This window comes from Mauremys reevesii, linkage group 2 (genome assembly GCF_016161935.1).
Source record: "Mauremys reevesii isolate NIE-2019 linkage group 2, ASM1616193v1, whole genome shotgun sequence".
NCBI classification, from domain to species: domain Eukaryota; kingdom Metazoa; phylum Chordata; order Testudines; family Geoemydidae; genus Mauremys; species Mauremys reevesii.
The window spans coordinates 22,573,106-22,598,616 of NC_052624.1; the positions used below are offsets into that span (position 1 = coordinate 22,573,106).

A 25,511-nucleotide genomic window follows, 5' to 3' on the forward strand; every position below is an offset into this window, starting at 1 on the left:
AACTCTAATTGCAAACAGCCTGCCTCCAACACGGACTCCCCCGTTTCACTCACTCCCTGTGGTGTACTGTGACAGGGAGCGGGGAAGAGAGAGATTGGAAAAATCACAAAATGTTTGCGAACCCTAACAGCCTGCATCCAACACTGTTTCCCCTGCCTCTCATTTGATCGTTCACAGCCAGGTATAGATAGCTCCTGTTTGCTGTGATCAGTGTTTGTTTTTATAGATAAGCAGTTCAAACGGAGCTCGATCGGCTCCGTTCTGTTTCATTCACTCTGCCTGCCTGCCTCTCATTTGATTGTTTACAGCCAGGTACAGAACGGAGCTCCGATCGGAGCTCATTCACAACAAAACAAAGAGAGGCTGCAAAACAAAACAAAGAGAGTAATTTAGTTAAAAGCATTCTGGGATACACCTTATACCCTGGAGGTCAATCACAGCGCTGGTGTGTGGCCACACTTGATGACCAGCGCTGCAGCACCAGCGCTGGAATCCTTATTCCCCATGCTGAGTGAGGTGTACAGCCAGCGCTGCAGCCAGGGAGTTGCAGCGCTGGAAGTGCCCTGCAGGTGTGGCCACTTACTAATTGCAGCGCTGGTGGAGGCTTTCCAGCGCTGCAAATCCCCAGTGTAGCCATAGCCCTAAAGAAGAGCTTTAAGCTACTCTCTCTTACCAACAGGAGTTGGTCCAATAAAAGATGTTACCTCACCCAACTTGTCTCTCTAATAATTACTCTCTCCACTGAGAAGACTAGAGTGGAAATGCAATACATTTAACAGAACTTATACAACAAAACTCGAGATCAAGAGCATATCTACCAAATGAACTTCCTAGACTCCACTTGAAATAATAAAAAAAACAGTACAGGAGCACTTATAACAGAAACACTAGAAAGTTAACACTTCACACAGTACATCGATCCAAGTTAAAATTTCTAAATGAAGGTAGACATGTTAAAAAAATAATGTAGGGAATCCCTTCCTCATATCAATTCTAGAACTCAACTTTGTATTCCAACTAAGCCAACAAGTATGGGATAACAATACAAAAAAGTTAAGCTATTATATTTGCAACAGTTTAGATACTGAATTTAAGTCACATACAAGATGTATTTGGAAAGATTTAACTTACCTTTCTGGCCTGATCATTGTCTTCTATCTGTCCCAGATCTCTGCCACTAGCCTGAGCAATTCTTTTTCCAGAGACCAGGTTCCCCACCATCACAGAGGCAGGACCAATTTCTAGAATGTATTAGAAACATGCTAAATACAATAAAAATATTAGGCTTATAGTTAAGAATTCTCATTATCCCTTCTCTTACAGCAGGTGAAGTTTTTCCCATTACCAAGTTCAGTGAACAACATTCTGAGAATATCCTAACAGTTCAGTCCATGTTTAAGGTATGTAAATTGTAAAAACCATAAAAGCAATGAAAGCCATGAAATGTCATGCATTTCCAAAGAGATCCATTGCTGAAGCAATAGGTATACAGTTTTAAAATTATATATATATATTTTCAAACTGTGATCAATGGGCCAGTTGGGGCCTGCAGAGACTTGGCACTCCATATTTCTAGCTTCCCCCCGCCCCTTATTTTCAGCTTGTAAGCTGCACTAGAACAAACTAAAATGCATTAATATTTTTCTACTATTTCTTTTCCATATAAGCAGGTGTTGTAGGTGTTTGTAAGTGATCAGGACTGGGAGGGTAGATGTTTCACACTATGAAAGTATTTGAGAACCCTTGATTCAATACATTGAATAGAGTGGAGAAAGCGAAGTCAGGTTTACAAGAAAGGAACATATCACCACTAACATTTCACATACAAGCTGGCTTTCACTGACGTTATGCCAACTATTGCAAATTGGAGACTATATACTTCTGATAAATGTTGCTGTTGCAGTTACCAACATAGCAGTATTTTAGTTTTGTGCTTTTAGGTGTTGATTGCTGATGAAGAACCATGTGTGTCAAGCTTGCACTAGGGCAAAGAAGCCCAAAACTTTGCCCAAAGGAAGAGCCACAAAAACATACCGATGCCCATGTTGGAATATGCACTGTGGTTCTTAGTTATTTTGCATGAAAAACAAAAGCAAAATACCCCCGAGATCTCTTCTCTTCCTGGCCTCCCCTTTACCATCCACTGAGGCTGAACACATCACATCCAGACAAAACCCTCTGTTCAGAAACACACAGTATTTAACTTATCTGGAATGTGGCAACATGAGCCTGCCGGACGGAATTTTACAGCTAGCCGGCATCTCCTATTACTATCATTTTCTTGACAAGCCACTATCAGTCTCTGACATTTCATTTTTATAATGCCTTTGCAAAGCTCGATTACTTTCTTTGTGTTCTCAAGCATTTGTCCAAGAGTGGCAAATTAGAGAAACAAGGGAAATGTTATTGCAAATATGCTCTAGGTTCTATAATGGACGACCCCTAAGTTTCAGGCACTGAACAAGACAGCATTTCAGATGTCATGGTATTTTGTTTGTGCAAAATCACTAGTGCTTAGTACAGGGGTAAGCACCTATGGCACGCATGCTGAAGGCGGCCCACAAGCTGATTTTCAGTGGCACTCTCACTGCCTGGGTCCTGGCCACCAGTCCGGGGGGCTCTGCATTTTAATTTAATTTTAAATGAAGCTTCTTAAACATTTTAAAAACCTTATTTACTTTACATACAACAATAGTTTAGTTATACATTACAGACTTATAGAAAGAGACCTAAAAATGTTAAAATGTATTACTGGCACACAAAACCTTAAATTAGAGTGAATAAATGAAGACTTGGCACACCACTTCTGAAAGGTTGCCGACCCCTGGCTTAGTAACTAGTATGTGGAGAGGGGCCAAACCGGAGCCACAGATCCAGACACCCCTCCAACTACGTGAGTTCAAAATCTGGATTCAGATTCAATTTTGCAGCGTGGGCATATCCCTGTTAGTGAGGTGACTGGTTATTGGGCTTGAGTCAACAGACTGAGTATTTATTCAACCCAAAGTCTTTCTATATGTCTCAGTGTAGTCTGTTATAGAGCCATTTTCAATCAAACTATTTTTAGGAGGGTAAAACTGTTCACAGTTCAAATTATGTAACTGAATCTATAAAGGGGTGAGCCCCCTGAGCTCCTCCTGATATTATCACATAGAACATCACAAACATAGACTATTTATAGCTTATGCCACTTCTCAGCTTACCTGGCTGTTTTTGTCGTGGTTTAGGCAGGTTTGTTACACAGGTATGTGGGCACATCAATACATTACAGGGATGCAACGAGCCTTCCAAAAAAAGTTGTTTGGTTTCTGATAAGTGTATGCCGCCTAAAGGGGTCTTAGGGAGCGTGTTTGCTGGTACCAGTGCTAAGCAGTAAACACCCACTTGATGGATACTGTCAATAGCCTAGAAAAAAAAAATCAAGAAGCTGAAGTTAAGGAAGTAAGGCTAATCACTGCACTTACGAGCACTACAGTATTTATTGGGTTCTCTAACCTGGTGCAGAAGACAATCTAGCAATTACCTGCCACTGTAAACACACTTTTCAGCAATATCAGAGGAGGAGAGTGCTCTTCACTGAGTAAATATGAAAGGAAATTTACTTCACCACTGTTTGTTATAACCATTTGAAAACCTAGATCGTTAAAAAAAAACAACCCAACATAAATAGATGAACATCAATTAAAGACCCTGGTGAATTTCATACAGATTTGGGCTGATGTGCCTGGCTCTCTCCATAACTATGTTCTAGCAGTAATTCACTGCAGGTGATCTACTAACGAAAGCACAGGCAGACACAGTTCACAGGCAAATCTGATTTTAATTGGTGTGTGCTTTTAATGCTATTGTTAAAAGGGACACTAGCAACTTAAAATCTAATAAACTTTAGAAGAATAAAAAGCAGTGGCAGGTGCCACTCCTGCCTCTGAACTTCCCTGTTAATTTCTGGAGTTTAAATCAAAAGGGGAAAAAAAGCTTTTTAAAGATTTAATCTCTCCCTGCTCACTACGTGAAATGATCCTCAAACAAGAAGGGAAACTGACAGAATATACAGGGGAAACTATGAGACTGGCTTTCTACAAAGTGCTGTCAAATGCACAAGGCAAAACTGAAAAACAGAAGTATTCTCTTCTGTAACCTTTACTTTAGGGACAGCTTGAAAAAACAGTAAGTACATATTTTTCAGAGAAAAGCGTGATTAAAATTGACTGCATCCCTTTAAAATCAGTTAGGAAGTTTCGGCTCACTGTGTTATCCATTTAGATATCCTGTGGGATGAGATGGCCTAGTCCTTGGAACAGGTGGCTACAGTCAGGACTAACAGAAAAGGCAGTCTGAATGGATTTATTCTGACGATGTAGTAAAGCCCGGCTCTGGAAATGTCTAGTGTATATGACGACTTCTTTCTCAACAAAGAGATGGGTTTTAGGAAGGAGACAGGCAAATTTATCAGTTCAGATGAAACGGAGATTACGCAACACCACCTTTTCCCTCTAAAACATTGTATAAGGATGGTCAGCCATAAATGTTTGTTGCTCTCCTGGCTAAAGAAATAGCAAGATAAAGAGAGAGGAGCCTTCTGTAAGGGGTTTGAAAAGTGTCCCCAGGAGCCTTGAGAGGAGGGGGTTGAGGTCTCAGGTAGGAGCAGGTTCTCTGACTGGTTGGTAAGTCCCTGTTCATGGTATTTAACCAGCCAATGTACAAGTCATCAGGTGCAGGGACTTGGGGTCTGGATGGAGTATCTGGCAATGGTGCTGTGAGATCAGGTCTGGACAGTCAGAGCTGGATTGATGTCAGAATGAACATCCGCAGCAGGTCTGTCAGGCAAAACTGCCTGGGCCACTACAGAACCATGAGAGTGACCTTTACTTTGGAAATCATCCTGGGGAATCTGTGGAAAGACAAAGTTAGGCCTGGACTCCAGTGCAGAAGCAAGATAGGCAATGTGCCCTGGCTTATGCCCCCTCTGTAACAGAAATTGACATCTGGCTTTGCCCTGGGTGGCAAACAGTTCTATTATGGGAACCCTCTCCCTTCCTCCACGATGGAACATAAGCTCTATGACGGATCTTTGCAGGGGCCACTTGTGATTGGTCATGGGTTGTCTGCTTAGGAAGTCCACCTGCTCATTGCTGACTCCCAAGAGACAAAGAACCACTGGGCTTATGTTGGTGGCACATGTCCAGAGCTTGACAGCTTCCTAAGAGATGGGAGACGAGCGTGTGCCTCCTTGCTTGTTGGTGTAGTGCATTGGTGTAGCTGTTGTACGTAATGATCTACACTGTGGAATTCTGAAGAACAGATCAGAAGGCCATGCAGGGTAGCTCAATACTGAACACATACAGGAAAGCACAGGAGAGGGATCTCTACTCTAAGCTAGCAAGGAGGAGTAAACTGGTGACGACAAGGAATGTATCTCTTTTTGAATGGTGGTAACGTAGGGGGATATGGTGCCGGGGACAGCTTCAGTGCCAATTGTCTCTTCAGCACAGAAGCATTTCTGGAGGTTATCCAGATTCATCCGGGGGTATCCTGGGGACCTTGCTGGGCATACCAGTACTGAGATTCGTGCTGAGTCTCTCATTTGCTGTGCCATTCCAGGTCTGATGCTCTGTCCTTCAAGGAGTGATGCTGTGTTCTCCTTCCAGGGCTTCCCTTCTCGTCTGGAGCTATATTTGGGTTCCACCCTGCTCTGAGTGAGCTTCATCTTATGTACAGGCACAGGTGTCGGCTTTACTGCCTGGGATGGCGGTGCTGCAAATGCTGGAGCAGTAGGTATCAAGGCTGTCAGTGCAGATGGTTACAGTTTCCAGTGCCAAGGATTTCACTGATGTGGAGGTGGCTGGTGTCAAAGTCACTAGTGCTGGCTCTGCCTTTTTTCCAGTGCTTGATCCCAGTGTACGATCTGTGCTTCAGGGAATACGAGCTGAGGCCACCGTATCTGATTGTAGCTATCACCTCTGCGTCTGAAGTGACCTGTGTGGACTGCTCTAGCAGATATAGTTGAGCTGAGAGTCTCTGGATTTTTGGGTCCTGGATCCAGAGGATTTGCACACAGAGCACCTGTCCTGGCTCCCCACTAGGCAGAAATGAAATCAACTGTGTCCATCCTTAAAGCCCTGAAGATTTGGAGTCCACCATGAGGTGTGGTAGTTGGCACAAAGGACCTCGCCATTCTATTCAGGGGTGTAAGAGTGCAAGAGTGTAATAAGAAAAGCCAAAGAGGAGTTTGAAGAACGGCTAGCCAAAAACTCCAAAGGTAATAACAAAATGTTTTTTAAGTACATCAGAAGCAGGAAGCCTGCTAAACAACCAGTGGAGCCCCTTGACGATGAAAATACAAAAGGAGCGCTTAAAGACGATAAAGTCATTGCGGAGAAACTAAATGGATTCTTTGCTTCAGTCTTCACGGCTGAGGATGTTAGGGAGATTCCCAAACCTGAGCTGGCTTTTGTAGGTGACAAATCTGAGGAACTGTCACAGATTGAAGTATCACTAGAGGAGGTTTTGGAATTAATTGATAAACTCAACATTAACAAGTCACCGGGACCAGATGGCATTCACCCAAGAGTTCTGAAAGAACTCAAATGTGAAGTTATGGAACTATTAACTAAGGTTTGTAACCTGTCCTTTAAATCGGCTTCGTTACCCAGTGACTGGAAGTTAGCTAATGTAACGCCAATATTTAAAAAGGGCTCTAGGGGTGATCCCGGCAATTACAGACTGGTAAGTCTAACGTCGGTACCGGGCAAATTAGTTGAAACAATAGTAAAGAATAAAATTGTCAGACACATAGAAAAACATAAACTCTTGAGCGATAGTCAACATGGTTTCTGTAAAGGGAAATCGTGTCTTACTAATCTATTAGAGTTCTTTGAAGGGGTCAACAAACATGTGGACAAGGGGGATCCGGTGGACATAGTGTACTTAGATTTCCAGAAAGCCTTTGACAAGGTCCCTCACCAAAGGCTCTTACGTAAATTAAGCTGTCATGGGATAAAAGGGAAGGTCCTTTCATGGATTGAGAACTGGTAAATTCTCAGAATGGAGAGGGGTAACTAGTGGTGTTCCCCAAGGGTCAGTCCTAGGACCAATCCTATTCAATTTATTCATAAATGATCTGGAGAAAGGGGTAAACAGTGAGGTGGCAAAGTTTGCAGATGATACTAAACTACTCAAGATAGTTAAGACCAAAGCAAATTGTGAAAAACTTCAAAAAGATCTCACAAAACTAAGTGATTGGGCAACAAAATGGCAAATGAAATTTAATGTGGATAAATGTAAAGTAATGCACATTGGAAAAAATAACCCCAACTATACATACAACATGATGGGGGCTAATTTAACTACAACGAGTCAGGAAAAAGATCTTGGAGTTATCGTGGATAGTTCTCTGAAGATGTCCACGCAGTGTGCAGAGCCGGTCAAAAAAGCAAACAGGATGTTAGGAATCATTAAAAAGGGGATAGAGAATAAGACTGAGAATATATTATTGCCCTTATATAAATCCATGGTACGCCCACATCTCGAATACTGTGTACAGATGTGGTCTCCTCACCTCAAAAAAGATATTCTTGCACTAGAAAAGGTTCAGAAAAGAGCAACTAAAATGATTAGAGGTTTAGAGAGGGTCCCATATGAGGAAAGATTAAAGAGGCTAGGACTCTTCAGCTTGGAAAAGAGAAGACTAAGGGGGGACATGATGAGGTATATAAAATCATGAGTGATGTTGAGAAAGTGGATAAGGAAAAGTTATTTACTTATTCCCATAATACAAGAACTAGGGGTCACCAAATGAAATTAATAGGCAGCAGGTTTAAAACAAATAAAAGGAAGTTCTTCTTCACGCAGCGCACAGTCAACTTGTGGAACTCCTTACCTGAGGAGGTTGTGAAGGCTAGGACTATAACAATGTTTAAAAGGGGACTGGATAAATTCATGGTGGCTAAGTCCATAAAAGGCTATTAGCCAGGATGGGTAAGAATGGTGTCCCTAGCCTCTGTTCGTCAGAGGATGGAGATGGATGGCAGGAGAGAGATCACTTGATCATTGCCTGTTAGGTTCACTCCCTCAGGGGCACCTGGCATTGGCCACTGTTGGTAGACAGATACTGGGCTAGATGGACCTTTGGTCTGACCCGGTACGGCCTTTCTTATGTTCTTATGTTCTTATGTACAGGGTCGGTTCTCAGTCTAGTCACGGTGTGAAGATGAAGATTTCTTCACAAATTTGATGAAAAGAACAGTTTTTAAGCCTCCAAGGAGAGTAGCGGATCGGATACTTGCTAGATTCCATCTTGCTGCCGCCAGTGGTAGGAGAAACGAGATGGAGGGTTGTGGCCACTCTGCCCTTCCTGTCCTCACAGGGGAATACGAAGAGGCAGAGAGTACATGCATGGCCCTGATGAACACCGGTATTCAAAAGATTTCTATCATACGGGCCTACAGTGAAATCCACATGCCCACTCAAAGAAGCACGTCAGATTACAATCTTTATTGTGTTGAAAGATCAATACAGGGAATATAGAATTGAAGCAGCAAACTTCAGAATTACCATAGGAACATTACCTGGAGAACTCTGCTCATCCACTGAAAACTGTCTTCCTCTGTGGAATCCGGCCTTTGCTCAGCAACAATAACTATCCTTTCATCATGAAGGACACTCACTGAAAACACGGCTATTCTGCAAAACACAAAAAGAAAAGGGTATTGGGTAAGATAAGTGACTGCGGAAAAGGCAATTTCATTCTTGAAGAGAATATTTTGTAACTTATTGGTTAGTTATTTGTATTATTCAGAAGACTGGTGCTTCAGCTACCCATTCCTCTATTGGAAATTGTAACATGAAACCCTGATGTAATTGTTAAACCTGAGTAGCTTTGGAGGAAAGATATTACAAGAGCTGTAAAACCAGTAGGTGGTTGTTTTTTTAAAGGGGTGTTACAAGTGGCCCTTGTTTAAGTAGCCTTCATCTTTTCAAAACTAAAATTTGTAATTTCACGCAAACATGAAGCATGCAATTATTTAGGAACCTAGAAATGCAGCAGTGTTTGAAATTTAGAACAATGAAATAGAGTTTCCTAATATCCACCCTAGACCTCCCGCCATTGCTCCTTGTTCTGTCAGGATTCTGACTATCCTTTTTAGAAGGGGACCTACAAAGTAAAAGTTAGGCGTGTATCTGGTGATCTTGAAGGATTCTACACCCTTCTCTACACAAGGAAATTCTGCACACGTTTCCCACCATTGCCAACACTAGTGCAACTCCAGTGGTGTAAGCAACATTTGGAAGTTTAGTGTGGATGGGTCAGGGCTGCCACAGACATTTTTAAATGCTGGACCAATTACACTTGCTTTAAGCAAAACAAAGATCTCAATTTACACAGAAAAAAAAGTGAAGCAAACCTTCCTCTGTAGACAAACTTCATTGGTTCGACAGCCAGGGCTGTTGCTACGATGTCATCAGCATTATGTCTTCTTCCACTGACCACCATTAGACCATCCATTTTGCCCACAACAAAGACAAGCCCTCCTGGTCCAATAAATCCTAGTAATCCTGTCCTTATAAAAGGGTATTCACTTATAGGAGCTCCTGAACTAGTCATAGGAAACACCTGTAAGACAAACCGAAATACAGTTATTCATATTCCTTACATGGAGAACCTAATCCCCAGTGTTACTAGCACTGTGGGCTTCCTTGGGAATGAGAAGTGCTCACTCCACTCTGGATCCAGACCTCTCCACCTGTTGTGATGAACACTTCTGACAAATATATTTAAGATACACCCGTTCCATAGCTTCAGTTCCACAACTTGGATTCTATGTTGTAAATTATTTAACAGTAAAGGATAAAAAATATTTGAGGGGAAGGAAATAAATTTAGGTCCAAAATGCAGGGCAGTTAAGAAAAAATAATAAAAATATCACTGGAAATGTCCTTTCCCATTAAAAGAATATGCTTCAGAAAAAAACCCCAAATAATCAGAACAAGTCAAGCCATTTTAATATACTGTAGACACCTGTCAATTTTATGTAAGTTGAATAAATTATGTTCCCTTGGTTTCTGCAGGAATGCCTTTATTTTCCTAAATGACTACTGCAAATGCCAGGAAAATTGCAGATAATGAGGATGTGTAAATGCAAGTTCTTAGTTATCTAAGGCAATAACAAGCTGAGGGCCATCACTGTGAGTCTTCAATAAAAGTTAACGTTTCTGTATTTTGTCCTTTGAGGCTCAGATAACAAGAAAAAAGGTCAAATTCTGTCCTCTGATGCACATGGATGACTTACTGAAGAAAGAATAAATTATCATCATCATAATTAGGCCTGAAAGCAGATAATTGACTCTTGACTCACTTTCACATGAAAGGACATTCTTAAAAAAGAAAAGGATCTTAAGTGACTTGGCCAAGATTCTTAAGCATATGAGTAGCCCCATTAAGTCAATGGGCTACTTATATGCTTAACTTTACACACATGCTTAACTAGGGTCTGAGTTACTACCAACTGGATATTACCAGTTATGATTGATTTTACTAATGCTATTAAATTCTAGCTCCAAAATTAGTCTAAGTACATTTCTGCCTTGGAAATCTGTCAAATATTGGATGACCAGTCACACTGGCTATCACTAATTGCTTTTTCAGCATGGCAAAAAGTGATTCTAAAAATTCCAAACCACTGCAGTATACAAGATTCCTGGCTTCCATGGATTGACTTAGAACTGTCATTCCAACCCCCAGCCCCTGTTATTTATTCAGGGTAAAGTACTTGTGACACTCAGAACTGTGTACTGATGAGGAATGTTGAAACTGTCATTATGAAGGAAAAAAATTAACTCTGTTTAGACTACACAAATGATAAGATTAGAAATGATAAGACTGGATGGGAGTGGATGGGTCATTACACAAAGTAAAAACTATTTCCCCATGCTAATTTTCCCCCTTCCATTACTCACACCTTCTTGTCAAGTATTTAAAATGGGCCATCGCGAGTATCACTACAAAAGTTTTTTTCTCCTGCTGCTAATAGCCCACCATAATTGATTAGTCTCGTTAGAGTTGGTATGGCAACACCCATTTTTTTCATGTTCTCTGTGTATGTATATCTTCCTACTGCATTTTCCACTGCATGCATCTGACGAAGTGGGGTTTTAGCCTACGAAAACTTATGCCCAAATAAATTTGTTAATCTCTAAGGCGCCACAAGCAGAATTAAAAAATTCAAAGAATTACACCTCAGTTATTTCTTCAAATCTCTCAAAACATATTTCTGCTAGGATGTCTACAATATCAGTCATCTAAATGTTGGCTAAATTGTGGGATTGGTGAAGACAGCTTTTTAAATCTAAATTCTTAGCAGTTTTCAAAGTGTTCAGAACCATCAAGTTGTGCATATAGCTACCCTAAACAACTGCATGTCCTCCTCCCCACTTCCCTGCATGTCCTCCTCCCCACTTTCCATCAGATACATCTGATGAACTGGGTTTTAGCCCATGAAAGCTTTTGCCCAAATAAATGTGTTAGTCTCTAAGGTGCAACAAGGACTCCTCGTTGTTTTTCTAGTAGTAATTATTAATAGCGTTATTAGTATTATCACACACCCAAACAGTCTTCTCAACTTTGAAGAGTTAAGAGGATTCTGTTGTATGTCTTCATTCTGACTCACCTCGAAAGTGTTCTTGGTCATGCCTGAGAGTCCATAATATGATGTACCTGTTGCAATAGCACATACACAAAGTTCGCCTATTTCGTCTGTTCTACAGAGCTGAGGAATTCCATCTGGTCTCACTGCACACATTATAGCTAAAGAGAAAGCAAAAGACTTTCAAAAATATTATGGAAACTACAGAAGAAAGTCAGTGATGGGGGAAGGCTGTGGGCTAGAAACTTCAGTGAATGAAGTATATGCAGACACTAATGCCAGACATACAAAACTGCTCGACCATTAAGACATTTTAACAACAGTAAAGATAATGTAATATTTAGACAAACAGTGGCAAGAACTTTATATAAAGGCAATCGGAAAAATAAAAACTTCTTTTGGCCTAACTGACTCCTTGATTTTGCACCTGGGATAATATATTTACCGTGGTCAGTACAAAATAAAATGTTTTGCTTTAGCTCCTGGATGATAATTATGCTATATCCAGTTGCCAGCAACAGACGTCAAGGCAGGAAGGTCAGCTCTCACCAAGTAGTGAGTAAAACCCATGCAAGAGATCCAGTTATTCTGCCCATCAGACTAGCACTAGTAGTGTGTTGCTTTGTAAAGAATGACCAGTTTAGTCTTGGAGTTTTGCAGGAGCTAAGAGGAGGGGACCAGTAAGTGAAAAAAATATTTACAGTGGGCAAAGGGAAGAAGAGAGAGAGACAAAAAAAGAGTGCACATTGGGGGAGAGAGGAGAAGGAAAAGTCGCAACGGTGAGAAAGGGTGTGCTTGTTGGAAGACACTCTGGTGCATTCTATCACTGCACCAAAGGTACTGCTGGAGTTCTGCCACTTCCAATCTTGGGCATAAAAGTAAGGCCAGGTATGCCTCTTAGCAGCAATCTCTTTAGTAGGAGTCCGACATAAGTATAAACCTTTGCGACTGGAAAGAGGCCAAGGTGAAAGAGAGAAGGGAAGCAGACCAAAATGCCTTTACAAGTGCAAATGTAAAGTCTTGGATGCTTCTCCACTCACAGTGAGGATAATCACAAGAGTATCTGTTTTATACCTTCCTTTGAATTAGATCAGAATATATAATCAGACATAAACCAATATATCTATAAAATATTTTTATACTGCGGCTTCAATTTTAAATTGTTCAACTGAAACTGAGAGTTCATTTGGTGCATAATGTATAAGTTCTGTTAAGAAACACAACAAAATTGGTCTTTTCCAATCAGTACAACTCATGTAAAATGAATTTGGATATAAAAACCTGATGTCATTTTTAAAAACTCTGGCTTACTGCTTTAGTCTGAATTTTATAACTACCATCCGCTTAAGATACATCCCCTCTTCTTATAATATAATCGTGTCTGAATAAAGGGGCATGCGGAAATGTTCAGCAAGTCTGCAGCAAGGAGTTTTATTTATATTTACAGTAGATTAGGAAAATAATCTAAAATACCTTGGTCTGGGTCACTCTTTTTTCTATGGATACTTGTGTTCTAGCTTCTGGATACAGGATTCCAAATTAATTTTGTTCTGGGCATTTTAGGGGTAATGCATTAGTGCTGAGCATGCCTTCATGAGGACAATGGAGTAGAATCAGGTGTTGCCAGACCACTTAAAATGAAAGCAATCTGTGGCTAATGAGTGGAGGCTGAGCATGTGACCACAGTAAATACTGGGGAGAAAATGTATATTGGAAATCCCAAGAAAAAAAAGAGTTCTGTTTGATCATATTTTTAGATTGTACACTTTAAAGTATATACATCCTAATCTTCATTAGGAAAATATTTCTATTAATAGCGTTATATAGTATAATTAATGAAAAAGGCTCATGTTTCTATATATTACATATTTCAGAGAAAGCTGCGCCAATCCGTACCTCCTGGCATCACCAAGCCCACATCTTGCACAGTCAGGACAGAAAGCTTTTCTTCAGAATCCACTCTAATTACTCCATAGGTGAGACCATGCATGGACAAAACTCCCCTGCCTGGAGGCTGATTGCTGTCATCTGTTGGCCTGCAACAAGTGTCAATAACTTGAATGGGCAGTATGTTTCACCAGGCAAACCATTATCTTTTCCTCATTTGTAATGGATTATCATCAAAAATACTCCGATACTGTCTTAAATATTAGTATTTCTTAGATTTAATCTTGATTTATTCTCCACATCATCCTCATCCGCCCTACTACATCTGACATAATTCTTCTCCAAGTCACTGATAATTAGAGATGCTAGCTTTCACTGTCAGTGTCCACCCAGAAGTATGTTGCTATAAAGTGCTAAGTATAACTCTAATCTCACCCACTGTAATTTCTTTTTAACCTCCAAAAACTTTTAGAAACATTAATTCACTCAGTTGCCTAGTGAGAGGCATTAGCCCCATTTTACAAATAGGGAAATGTAGAGAGGTTAATGCGCAAATGTTCACAACTGACTAGTGATTTTGGGATGCCCAACTAGAGACAAATGCTTCTGGAAATCAGACCTCTAGCAATTTGGGATGCCTCAATTCTTGGAAGCCCAAACTGAGACACCTTAGTCAATTTAGAATTTAGGTTTAAGTGATGTGACCAGGGCTATAGTGTGAGTGTCAGAAAGTCAGGATTAGAACTGAAGTAGTCTTGACTTCCACTTCTGTACTTAGACCACGGATGTGACTTTTTGCCACATGGTTAGGCATCAGCCTTTGAACAGAAGATATTTTCTAATACATTCAACGCCAAGTTTCAGTACACGCAGCAATAATTTTATCAACACAGTTTTAACATGCATAACTTAATTATTCTAATGCATTACTGTCTAGCTTATTACTCTTAACTATCAGGTGTAGTCATTGTAATTTTCACCATTACATTACAAAAAGTGTAAGACATTGTGAAAGACAATTCCTTTGTGACTCTAGGTTTGGTTAAATTCACTCGTAAGATATTATATTATTCTAAAACTCAGGCATAGCTGCCTTGTCAGTTTGTTTCAGTATAAACGTGCACATTGTATTAGTGAATACAATTATACATATACAGTATGTAGCCTGAACAAACTAATGTTGACTCATGTAAGTTATTGAGTTAAGTCGGAGTGAAACTGGAAAAGAGACTCACACTACATTGTACTTTACAATGTAAAATGGAGTATAACAATGCTGATTTGGTTAGGGATATTGCTCGCATGTAATAGAGACAGACTAAACTATTTTCAAGATCAATGTAAGAGCCCATATGCATCTTGGTTTTTTGCAGTTGTGCTGTGTAATCCACCATAACAAATGCTTGTGTTATCAGATAATGTTCTTTTTATATATCATGTCTCCTCTGCTATGCTTGAAATACTTAGATAGGCCTTAGCTAATCATGTTCAAATAAGACTCGTAGTGATTTATATAATAAATTTCAATTAATAGATATTATGAGACATTTCTGAAATTACAATATCAGCAAAGAAGGCTATGGGCAGGCTCAAATATGCATTAGAGCATAACAAATGGAGGCTAGTAAATTGGCAGCCATGATGAGTAACATTTCCATCATTTAAAAGGAGCTCTCAACCACATTATTGATCAACTTTCTCTCACTCCCAATCCCCACGCGCACATTACATTGTTCGAACGCTCTTAAACATGAAAATAAAATGCCTGTTTTCACTGATTTCCATCTCCAATTCGCTCACACAGTTCCTCATACTGGTACTTTTAATAGAGCAGAAGCCAACATGAGACTTTTTGGCATACATCTCCCTTGTTTTATTAAACAAATCCAGGGTCTGGTGGATCAAGAATGGGAGCAGATCCAAGACGCACAGTCCCCTTCAGGAATATGTCTTATCAGCCCTATGCAGTCGAAACCAGGGCATCCCTAACATGAGTATCTCTGCTAAGCAATTATGGGGAAAAAAATCACACGAGAAGAAAAGGTGATTCAAGTAGTGCGTTTCAAAGACATTTAGAACTTTTTAGGTTAAAGCTAAGAACTTGAACTCCATCTGCATACTGGTTATTTCTAAGAAAAGAATGTGAAGATCTTTAAGGTGCGTTACAGGAAGGATACATTTTGAGATTAAGAAATAGAGGCAATGAGATAGGGGTTTTATTTCCATTCAGTTCACAGGCTAAGTGAATATGCGTACGTCACTTAACATATCTGTATCTCAGGTTCCCTGTGCGTAAAACGGGGACAATGCAAATCTACCTCAAGATGTAAACATTTAGTATTTGTGAAGTAGTTTGAGATTCTTGGATTAAAAAGGTTGTGTGTGCAGAAGTACAGAGTTCCCTCCCTTTTAGAAACATGTACAATAGATCAGAACACCTGGCTTATGACCTGCATTCATTGACTTCAATGGAAGCCTTTCTCTGGTTAAAGTTAAGCACTCACGTGTTGGCAGTATCAGGGCCAGATGCAGTCTGCTGGAGGCAGCTCATCAAGTGGCATTACAAAAATATCTTGACCACCGTTTTGCACATGAAATTACTTTTTTGCAGCCTTCAGCTATGGTATTATGCCTTGAGTTTCTGGTTAAAGCAGCAATTAATCTAACACTAATTGCCTTTTTTCTAAATTATACAGGCATTTTACAAGAGGAATGGCTTTTTCTTAGTGTTCTCGGAAGGAACATCTATAATTATTGATCACAGCTTAGAAAAGTATATTGAAGAAGTTGCAGTGTTAACAGGAAACCCTGTGTACAGCAAATCTGTAGTCAGTCATTTTAATACATGCTTCAGATGCTAATCTGTGGAATTTGTGTGATAATGACTTTACCGTCAAGAATGACTGTTTGACTAGAATGTGAAAGATACTAACGTTTCAGAGTTCAGGAAGATTATCTTGCTATTTACAGACATTACACAAGCATTTACAAGTTCAATAGCATTCCCTGTAACAAGATGATTGCTACATAATTGCAGAACAAGGTTCTAAAAATAAAAAATACTTTGCACTCATTATCTATTTTATTTGTTAATAAAACCTCTTAGGTAACCTATCAAAGGTACATAATATGAAAATGGACCCTTAAAAGTTCAAAATGGATTTTAGCATAGAATTCTAAAGCTAAAAAGGACAGACCTCCTATTATGCATTAAGGTTCAAACATTTGATAGAATGCCTCCATTCTGCAGCTTCAGATTTGAGGGAGAGACTGCCTGTGCTAGTAAGAATGATGCCTTCCCCTTTCCTCCCCTCCCCCTCTTTTTCCCCCTCAACCTCTTGAGGAGGAGGAGGGAGGAGAGGAGCTGCTTTGTTTAACTGATGGGATGGAGGGGAGTCCACTGACCCACACCATCCCAAGGAGAGGGAGTTTATTGTAATCCCCCCACCACCCACCACACCCTGGGTAGAGAGTAGACCCTGTTTCTGGACCTTGCTGTGAGCATCATGCTAGTTGCCTTTTTGGGCTGCAAAAGAGTTTTTTTCTCTTATTGCCTGATTAGCCTGGATGGGGATTTTTGTCTTCTCCACAACCTAGGGGCCTGGTGGGTAGGTTAAGTGGTAATGTGTTCACATCTCAGTTTGGCAGGTGTCCAGTGCAGGTACTTGTCAATAAGTGGTCTGGTTCCCTGACAAATCAAAACTGGAATCAGGATTAGGGGAAGGTATTCACTGAAGGTGGCCAATAGGTTTCAGGGTATTAATGTCTGGTACAGCAAAGGATCAGCCCCATGTTCTCAACCTTAGTACAACAAAAAGGCAGTGAGGTCCTAGCAACAGTTCTAGGACCAGGTTAAAAGGGAAACAGTGCTGATGGTGGCCCTCCCCAAGGTGATATGGATTACAAAAGGAAGGTTGACCTGGATTGTATAAATTATTGCTGGATAATTCCCAGGCATGTTAACGGAGTTGGGACCTAGCTAAACACATTCCTGGTATCTTATCTTTCTTCCTGCAGTAATCCACAAAACTGCACTTGAAAAATCAGGTTAAATTTTCCCTAACAGGCATTATATTTTAAGCTTTGCAGAATATATTTTATTTAACGTAATTACAAAGCTTCACAATATTAAATCAGATGCCTTAACGAGGTTATACATTGAAAAACAGCTCTGGAAATCTGGACATTAGAAGGGCATTTTAACTGACCATCTAGGATGACACACCCACTCGCCAGAGTTTCCACTTTTGAACAAAGTCATGATACTATGGCACATACACTGGAATGTGCTGCAGTTATGTCTTTACCCATTGTGAAAGTAGAATGAATTATGTTGTAAAAATAAGAATGGATTAAAGAAATATTGTATGTACCTTTAAGCAGAAATAAGAAATATTGAAATACAGGTGCCATTTGTTTTCCCGCCCCCTTTATCTGCATAAATACACCATCATATCACAATGTGTCACAAACTTGGGATAGGTGGCCACTACCTACCCACAATCATGAGTAAATATGAAGGTCCGGCATTTTTGTTGGAATTTATACACCCCATTTCCAGGCATAGGCACAACAGAGCGGATAACACATTTCCAGGGGATTACGGAGCTTCTCTAATCATTAAGAAAAAGCCTTTCAGCCAAAGACCACCAGATGCCTGCTGTAATTTTCCAGAAAGACACTGGTTGTTGAGTTCTAAATCATGATTTTCCCACTCTTGCAATTCAATTAAAATTCCCTCCTTTTAATTCATTCACTGCTTTATTGTGGGATTTTACAGGTTTTGCATGTTAGCCTGTTTGATTTTAAACTAAAATTATATTATGAACTTGATCACATTGTTCTTTCCCTCCAAAACTAGTTAGGGTGCCACACATTCTGCAGGTCCTATTTAGTACAAAGATGAATACAAGATGGATAATGCAAATGCTAACTATACAGCCTTAATCTTGCTTGAATATAATTTTTCATTTTTTTAGTTTAAACATTGTTCTATATTGTTCTATAGACTGTTTTTTTTAAATTGTGTAACAAAGTACCTTCGAATGGCCACAGTGAGAGCTTCTGGTGAACTGGCACAAGGACAAATGACCTCCTGTCTTAGGCCTTTACTTTGGAAGACATTAAGAAATGCATCACAGGAAGAAATAGACCCTGGAGTAAAAATCAGAGAAGAAAAACAATCTGACTTCTGAGACAATGCTATTCACATACAAAACATTTTGATGCATGTACATGGGTTTTCAGGACAAAAGGATCTAGATGACATCTGGAAAACATCATATCTGGTAGAGCTCAACTATATATGGTATATTAAAGATTAGCTTTCAGGCATAAATCGTTTCATTGCTTGTGGGTAGAAGAGCCACTACGGATGGATCTAAGATGTGAAGTACACATACAATATGTTTAACAAAAGGCACATTAAGGAAGGATTTACTCTAGGAACTCAAAGCAAGTTACAATAGATGAGCAGAAGATCTATATCACTGTATCTTAAAAATTACATGGAGAAAGTTCTGATTAATACTAATTTTCATGAAGTGATCCAGATGCAGTTGTCTAGAATAGTGCAAATATCCCCACCCCCCGAAATTCTCTGTTGCTCAGAAGCAAACCTTCTGCTTCTTTCTATAAATTAAAGATAATTTATTTCAGTCTATATGGCTGTCATGTTAAACAAAACTGGATTTACTGCAACTTACGTTATGCGGAATATCAAGTTTGCTTCAGGATTAGCTAAGGAAAAATACATTTTAAAAAAATCCAAAATTAATTACTGTTTCCATAAATGTTGTGTAGTTTGCAGTAGATAAACCTTATACTTTTGTTAAACATTTTTTGCTAATGTGACTGAAGACTGAAACTTAAAACGTAAGACAGGAAATAAAAATCATATTCTTTGTTTTATTATACAAGCATCACTTACAAGGATTTGCGCCATCAGCCACTATTAGCATACGCAATGAGGAAAGGTTGATATCTCTTTGATCTCGATGTGCCACTAATGCCCAGTGCATGTCCCTGGATTTTACGCAAGCGACTTTTGCTAAAAGTGAAAAAATTATTAATGTGCTGTGTAGAAGTCATTTTAAGATGTGGGAATGAGTAAATTACAGCTAAATAGTCTCAATAGCAACAACTTGCTTTTCTGAGTTTGACTTTTCAAAAATATCTTTATGCTCTTCTGATCCTTACCTTTGTACTGGCAGACTTTCTGTATCCATGATAGTGGATTCACTTTCATTAAGGAATATGGGATACTTATAACATGCATCATGTTCATGACGCTCTGAAATCAAAATAAAGTAAACAAGGGATTTGTCCCCAAACAGCATAAAATTAGTAATGGACAAAGCTTATATCATGTTAGCTTGTGAATCAAGTCAATAAGTACATAATTAGGAATTCTGGTTTAAACCAATAAGAAACGCTAAAAAAAATAATCTATGCTGAAAATTGTAATATAACTGTAAAAAAGGCTGTTCATTTGTTTCCACTTTCTTTCACTTAGTTTATACAACAGCAATATGAAATGTGGCACAAAAGCATGCTTTAACTGCCAAAGGTTGAGTGACTGATGGTTGCATTTTTGCTTTCAGAAATGAATTTAAGGCCCAATTTTGCTAACCCTTATTTCACAAGAATTGCCTTTACCCAAAGAGATATGCAACAATTTAAACACCTAGAAAACCCTGTCTTTACATAGAGTGAAAAGCTACCATAGCCCCAGAAAAGTTAATTTAGTAGCGCATAAAAGTAGGAAGTGGAATCAATGATAATACATGACATAAGCAAAATCCCTGGGGGACACCACAAGAGGAGGTAGTTTTGAATGATGAGGAACTTTGTCAGTGGCAATATAACAATTCTAGCTGATGAGGATCTTACTGAAGCAACAGAGGACTGTTGTTCTTGATTCAGTGCCTGCAAAGACTGTAGGCCTCAGAACCATGCAACTGAGAAGTTTGTATCAACTAAGCACTTGACCTGATTCACTGAGGAATTCCTACTGTGCTTCTTAGGTAAAGGTGTAGCTAACTAGCCAAGAATCATCAGCTCTAAACTGTAATTTTCTGATTTTACAATAAATAAGATCAAGTTAGAAGAAATCTTATGACATCCCAACATCTGATGATAAAAGCTTAGACAAGTTCTTTTTCAAATAGTCACATAAAGGAAAAAGTTACCTACCGTAAGAATCCCATGCCATAAGCCAACATCCTTCTTGAAATCTAGTACATTCACAATTGTTTCAGCTATCAAATAAAAACAAAATATGGCTTATTTTTCTGAGCATGGCATAAACCCAAAGCAAAACCATTTACAGGAAGGAAATACAGTAAATTTTGGTATAACATGACTGATGACTTCAAAGCATAACTTTCACAGTAACTCTCCATAGTACAATTAGTCTTGGCAAGGCCTTTTCTCTTTGTTACATCTCAAAGACATTCAAAAATGCAATGAATACATAATTTCTATTTTTAATCTAGAAATATTTAATATAGCCCTATATAAATAAGACCCCAGTCAGGGAGGGTTGAAACAAGAGGAATGTGTTTAATACCTTCTGTATATCCACATGCTTGTGTAAGAGCTTGACAGTGGGTCAGCAGTGCAATTCTTGTCACAGTCACCCCAAGCACACTTCCATCTTTACACGTTTTGTACTACAAGAGATGTGTTGTTAAAGATTTAATATATTGTATGCAACAGTAGCACTGCTCTTATTGTTTGGCAGTTAGGTTCAAAGCATTTAACATGTAGAAACAAAGGCCGGTTGATGAACGTTGTTACTTTATTTTAGCTTTCACAGGTAGGAAGAATTATAATGAAGGCTGCGAAACAGTTTTTATTAAACCCCATTTTTTTTCCTGGAGAAGGTGTCTTTTTAGGCATGTGGTATCAGGAACTCTTCAGCTGTTTGCGTTCAGGGATGGTGGGAGAATTACATTTGATATTAATTCTAACCTTGCTTTTGATCACACTAGCAACACCAGCAGTAGAAGTCTGAGTAACCTAAGTAAGACATCACTGAGTAATACGTTGGCTAGATTTAAAAATTTGAGAAGTTACTTCTCACTGGTCATCTGGTTAAATTATTCAGGCAGCCCTCCTGAACATGACCGGCAGAGGGGTGGCTGCTGCATCCATGTGTGTGAGAGTATTGATACAAACAGAAATACACAACTGTATTAAATGTAAGAAGAAAAAATAATGAGAGGATGGGGAAGAATCACGGTGCTGAGTTTGGAGCCCTCACAATTTCTGGTACTTTCTGCAGTAGGCTGCAAATTCTAAGTTGTCATTTAAACAAAATCTGTATCTTCTTCCATGATGAAGATAGCCATCAACATTCAATACATATGCATAGCTGCCATGTTAACCCACTCCTTCAGAAAACTAACATTATCAAGCATATAGATGGGACATCCCAACCACTTTGAATTGAGTAGGGCATTAGCTTCACTTGTGATTATTTAAATGCTAACATTATTTAATTCATTTGCTCCTTTCAAAAGAGGAAAAAAGGAAGAGAAAAACCTACACCTGAAAAAGTTAAATGCATCCGGCTATGCTAATTTTCCCTTCCTGAAGCGGGTCTTTTGGGAGGGAATTTAACCCCATACACTGACTGTCGGGAGGCAAGATTTTTAACAAAGGATGAGGAACAAGCAGCTTCTCTTCCTTAGGAGGATACTCAAGTCCACAAATACTAGGGAGAAAATTTCTTTAGGTGATGCTTGTTGGTGATCCCTCGTCTGAACAGATCAGTCAGAAGCCTGTATGGTGAGTAAGAGCTATTACAGGACAGGAAAAGTCCTATAGAATATTGTGGCAGCAAGTTACATTGAGTAGGAGCCATGTGGGCAAAGAAAAAAAAAGGGAGGGGGGGTTTGCCTGGTGACAGGAAAAGAACTTCAAATGAAGCTAAGGGGGAAGAAGATGACAGTTTCTAAGGCACTGAGGAGATGGTCCACCATACACTTTGCTAGTCATTTCCATATCTCAAAAGATGCAGCTGGAGAAAGTCTGGACTCCTCTTGAGCACAGAGAGGGTCTAGTTTTAAGGACAAGATAGGACAGAACTCCCCTGAATACATGGGTCATTCAGACTACATATCGCATTGTGGGAGTCAATATACATATGATCTCAGTGAGAGCAAGTTAACATGATTTATGAATTCCTGCCATTTAATAAGTTGTGGACTTCCAGCTCCCACCCCTTCAAAGTCTTTGGTGTCATCAGTTCATTGTGTGTTAGGAGAAGCGACATTAAGCATTATATTGCATTCTCTTATTTTTTATAGCTTTGTGACTTTATTGATAAGTTAATTTTTTTAGTCAGTTTGGTTTATCTTTAATGAAAGTTGTAACAAAAACAAACAAACAAACAAAAATCAAGTCTAGAAGTGCAAAAGTTGAGTGTCCACACTGCTGCAGCTTACTTATTTGTGAAGCGTCCATCACTGTAACATCTAAAATCCCAATTCAGCAAAGCAGTTAAGCACATGAATGCTCTAAGTTAAGACTGTACTTAGAGCACTGCTGAATCAGAGCCCCAAGTGCTGTAGAAACCTTTAAGTCAAAAAGACTCTAGAAATGCAAAGTTAACTATTTAATATTATATTAACTTTCATATAATATTCAGTTCCTATTTATACTGAAATTACTTATCAGCAAGTAAACAGGATGCTCATTGTTTACAGAAGCAGTGACAACATAGTTATGTTTATCTTAATGTTATTCAGAAGTGTCTTATGCAATGGATCATAAGGAAAATATTATTTATCTTTGTTAACTCACCTCTATGTAAGCTGTGTCATTGTTTGCATCCTTGATATGTGGGAACCAGTCACGAGGAGGTTTAGAAAGATGTTTAGATTCTGTGACAAACCATAGCAGCTTTGGCCACCCTGAGAAACAAAGACAGCTTTTGCTGAGTTTCTGCTGTATAAATAGTACATAGAATGAAATTCTTCTACACGCAAGTCTATTTCAAACGTGCTCTATGGTTCTATGGTGTGGTTGGCTGAGTATTGTTTATTTTACTCATGTGAATATCCCCACTGGAGTAGACCAACCAGAATTATTAATTATTATACTTTCTGTACATAGACATTAGGACCTACTATGTTGAGGCTAGTTTCTAAACCTCAAAAGTACTAATGGTGTAATTGTGACATGTTCGTAAGGGCTATTTAGTAACACATGTGGAATCTTTGTACAAGATGTAGGTTTAATGAGGATGAGTTTACCTTTAAACTGTGGTATCTCCCCTGTAGGGCTTTTAGGCAGTCCTTTATGGCATGCATCACTAGTCAAGGCCACAGTAACACCACAGCTTCCAAGTAAGAAACCGATTTGTTGGCTTCCTGCATCCTAATTGATCACAAAAATAAGAAAAGCAAAAAGTGAAATTTACTAGAACTAACTGCATGCAACATGCTTTTTTTGTAGTTTGTTTTACAATTAATTAACAAAATATAATGGCTTAACTTGTACACTGACAAAGGAGTTCTATAATTTGGATATATTCATCCTCACAACCATATATATCAATTCAAAGGACTAATGCCATCAAATGGCTTCATCTTTTATATCTCTACACAAGATGCATCTTCTATGAAATAAGAAACGGCTAACTTACTGTAAATGTGGCTCTTCGAAGAATGATGTAGATGTGTATTCCACTTAGGTGTGTGTGCACCCAGTGCGCTGAGCCAAGACTTTTGCTTAGCAGTACCCATAGAGAGACGGCGCTCACGGCTTGTGACTATGGCCCCTGCTCTGGCTATATAAGACAACACTGTCCTGACCCCGCTCGGTTCCATGACAGGAGACTCTGATGCAGAGGGGATGGAGGGTGGGTCATAGAATACACATCTGCATCACATCTCAAAGTAAGTAACTGTTTCGTTGTCTCTGAGTAAATGCAGGTGTGTATTCCACGTAGGTGACTCACAAGCAGTACCCCATCTGGGAGGGCTCAGAGTCTACCAAAATGTAGACTCTGGACTGCTCTACTGAGGCCCGCACTCACTCTGGAAGATGCGGTAATAACAGAAGGGTCCATAAGTGTATGGCTGACCACATGGCCTCCCTGTAAATGCCTAATACTGAAATGTCACTGAGTAACGCTATCAATGTCACTTGTGTTCTCAGCCAATGAGCACATATCTGCTGAGGACGTGTAGCTGAAGCTATTTCATATGCAGTCTTAAGACAGGATCCAGAGATAGTCTGTGCAGAGACCGCTTGTCCCTTCATGAAGGCTGCAGTATTACCTTGTCCTTGGAGATCTGTGTGTAGATAAGGCCCTACCATCGAAGCCTGCAGCTCACATACCCTCCTTGCAGAGATAATGGCTATCAGAACATGGTTTTCTGAGACTAGAGGGGCAGTGGACAGGATGCAAGGGACTTGAATGGAGGCCCCATTAGAGACACCAAAGCTGTGTTTAGGTCCCACAAGGGGATTGGCTCTTGGACCAGAGAATGTAAGCAGAGGAGTCCTTTCAGAAATCCTGCCACCATGGCACTGGAAAAAACTGGTTTTTCCTGACTAGGAGGATGGAACACTGATATTGCTGCCAGATCTTTAAAGATGTATCAGATACTCCCCGATGTCATGGATAGAAGTCCATGTCAGCTGGGTCCTGTGGGACAAGGACCACACCGAAAATGTCTTTCACTTCGGTAAGTAGGCTGGCCTACTGGAGGACTTCCTACTGTTGAATAGGGCTTATTGGACAGCTGCCGAACAGTGCTCTTCCTCCTCATTCAGCCATGCAGCAGCTATACAGATGTGCAAGGAGATGAGCACAAGGTGAAGGGTTTGGCCATGGTTCTGAACAAGCAAGACGGGATGGAGAGGAACAAGCAAGATGGGATGGAGAGGAAGTGGTATGGGAGGCTAAACAGACAGTGCAAGAAGATCCAAGAACCAGCACAGTCTCAGCCACTCGGGAGCAATGAG

General features: G+C 39.7%; 1 protein-coding gene across 7 annotated transcripts in view; it reads right to left on the bottom strand.

Moving 5' to 3' along the window:
- The window catches only part of DIP2C (disco interacting protein 2 homolog C), a 474,517-nt gene that overhangs the window by 79,905 nt on the left and 369,101 nt on the right, over positions 1-25,511 (bottom strand). For all 7 annotated transcript variants that reach the window (XM_039524924.1, XM_039524922.1, XM_039524928.1 and 4 more), the window contains 13 exons: positions 23,792-23,915; positions 23,340-23,449; positions 21,100-21,202; positions 20,724-20,788; positions 19,728-19,821; positions 19,459-19,578; positions 18,569-18,683; positions 13,539-13,678; positions 11,667-11,803; positions 9,405-9,613; positions 8,568-8,682; positions 3,204-3,405; positions 1,132-1,241 (listed from right to left, as the gene is read on the bottom strand). In XM_039524924.1, the coding sequence (XP_039380858.1) occupies positions 1,132-1,241; positions 3,204-3,405; positions 8,568-8,682; positions 9,405-9,613; positions 11,667-11,803; positions 13,539-13,678; positions 18,569-18,683; positions 19,459-19,578; positions 19,728-19,821; positions 20,724-20,788; positions 21,100-21,202; positions 23,340-23,449; positions 23,792-23,915 (1,644 nt within the window). The remainder of the gene's footprint in view (positions 1-1,131; positions 1,242-3,203; positions 3,406-8,567; positions 8,683-9,404; positions 9,614-11,666; positions 11,804-13,538; positions 13,679-18,568; positions 18,684-19,458; positions 19,579-19,727; positions 19,822-20,723; positions 20,789-21,099; positions 21,203-23,339; positions 23,450-23,791; positions 23,916-25,511) is intronic.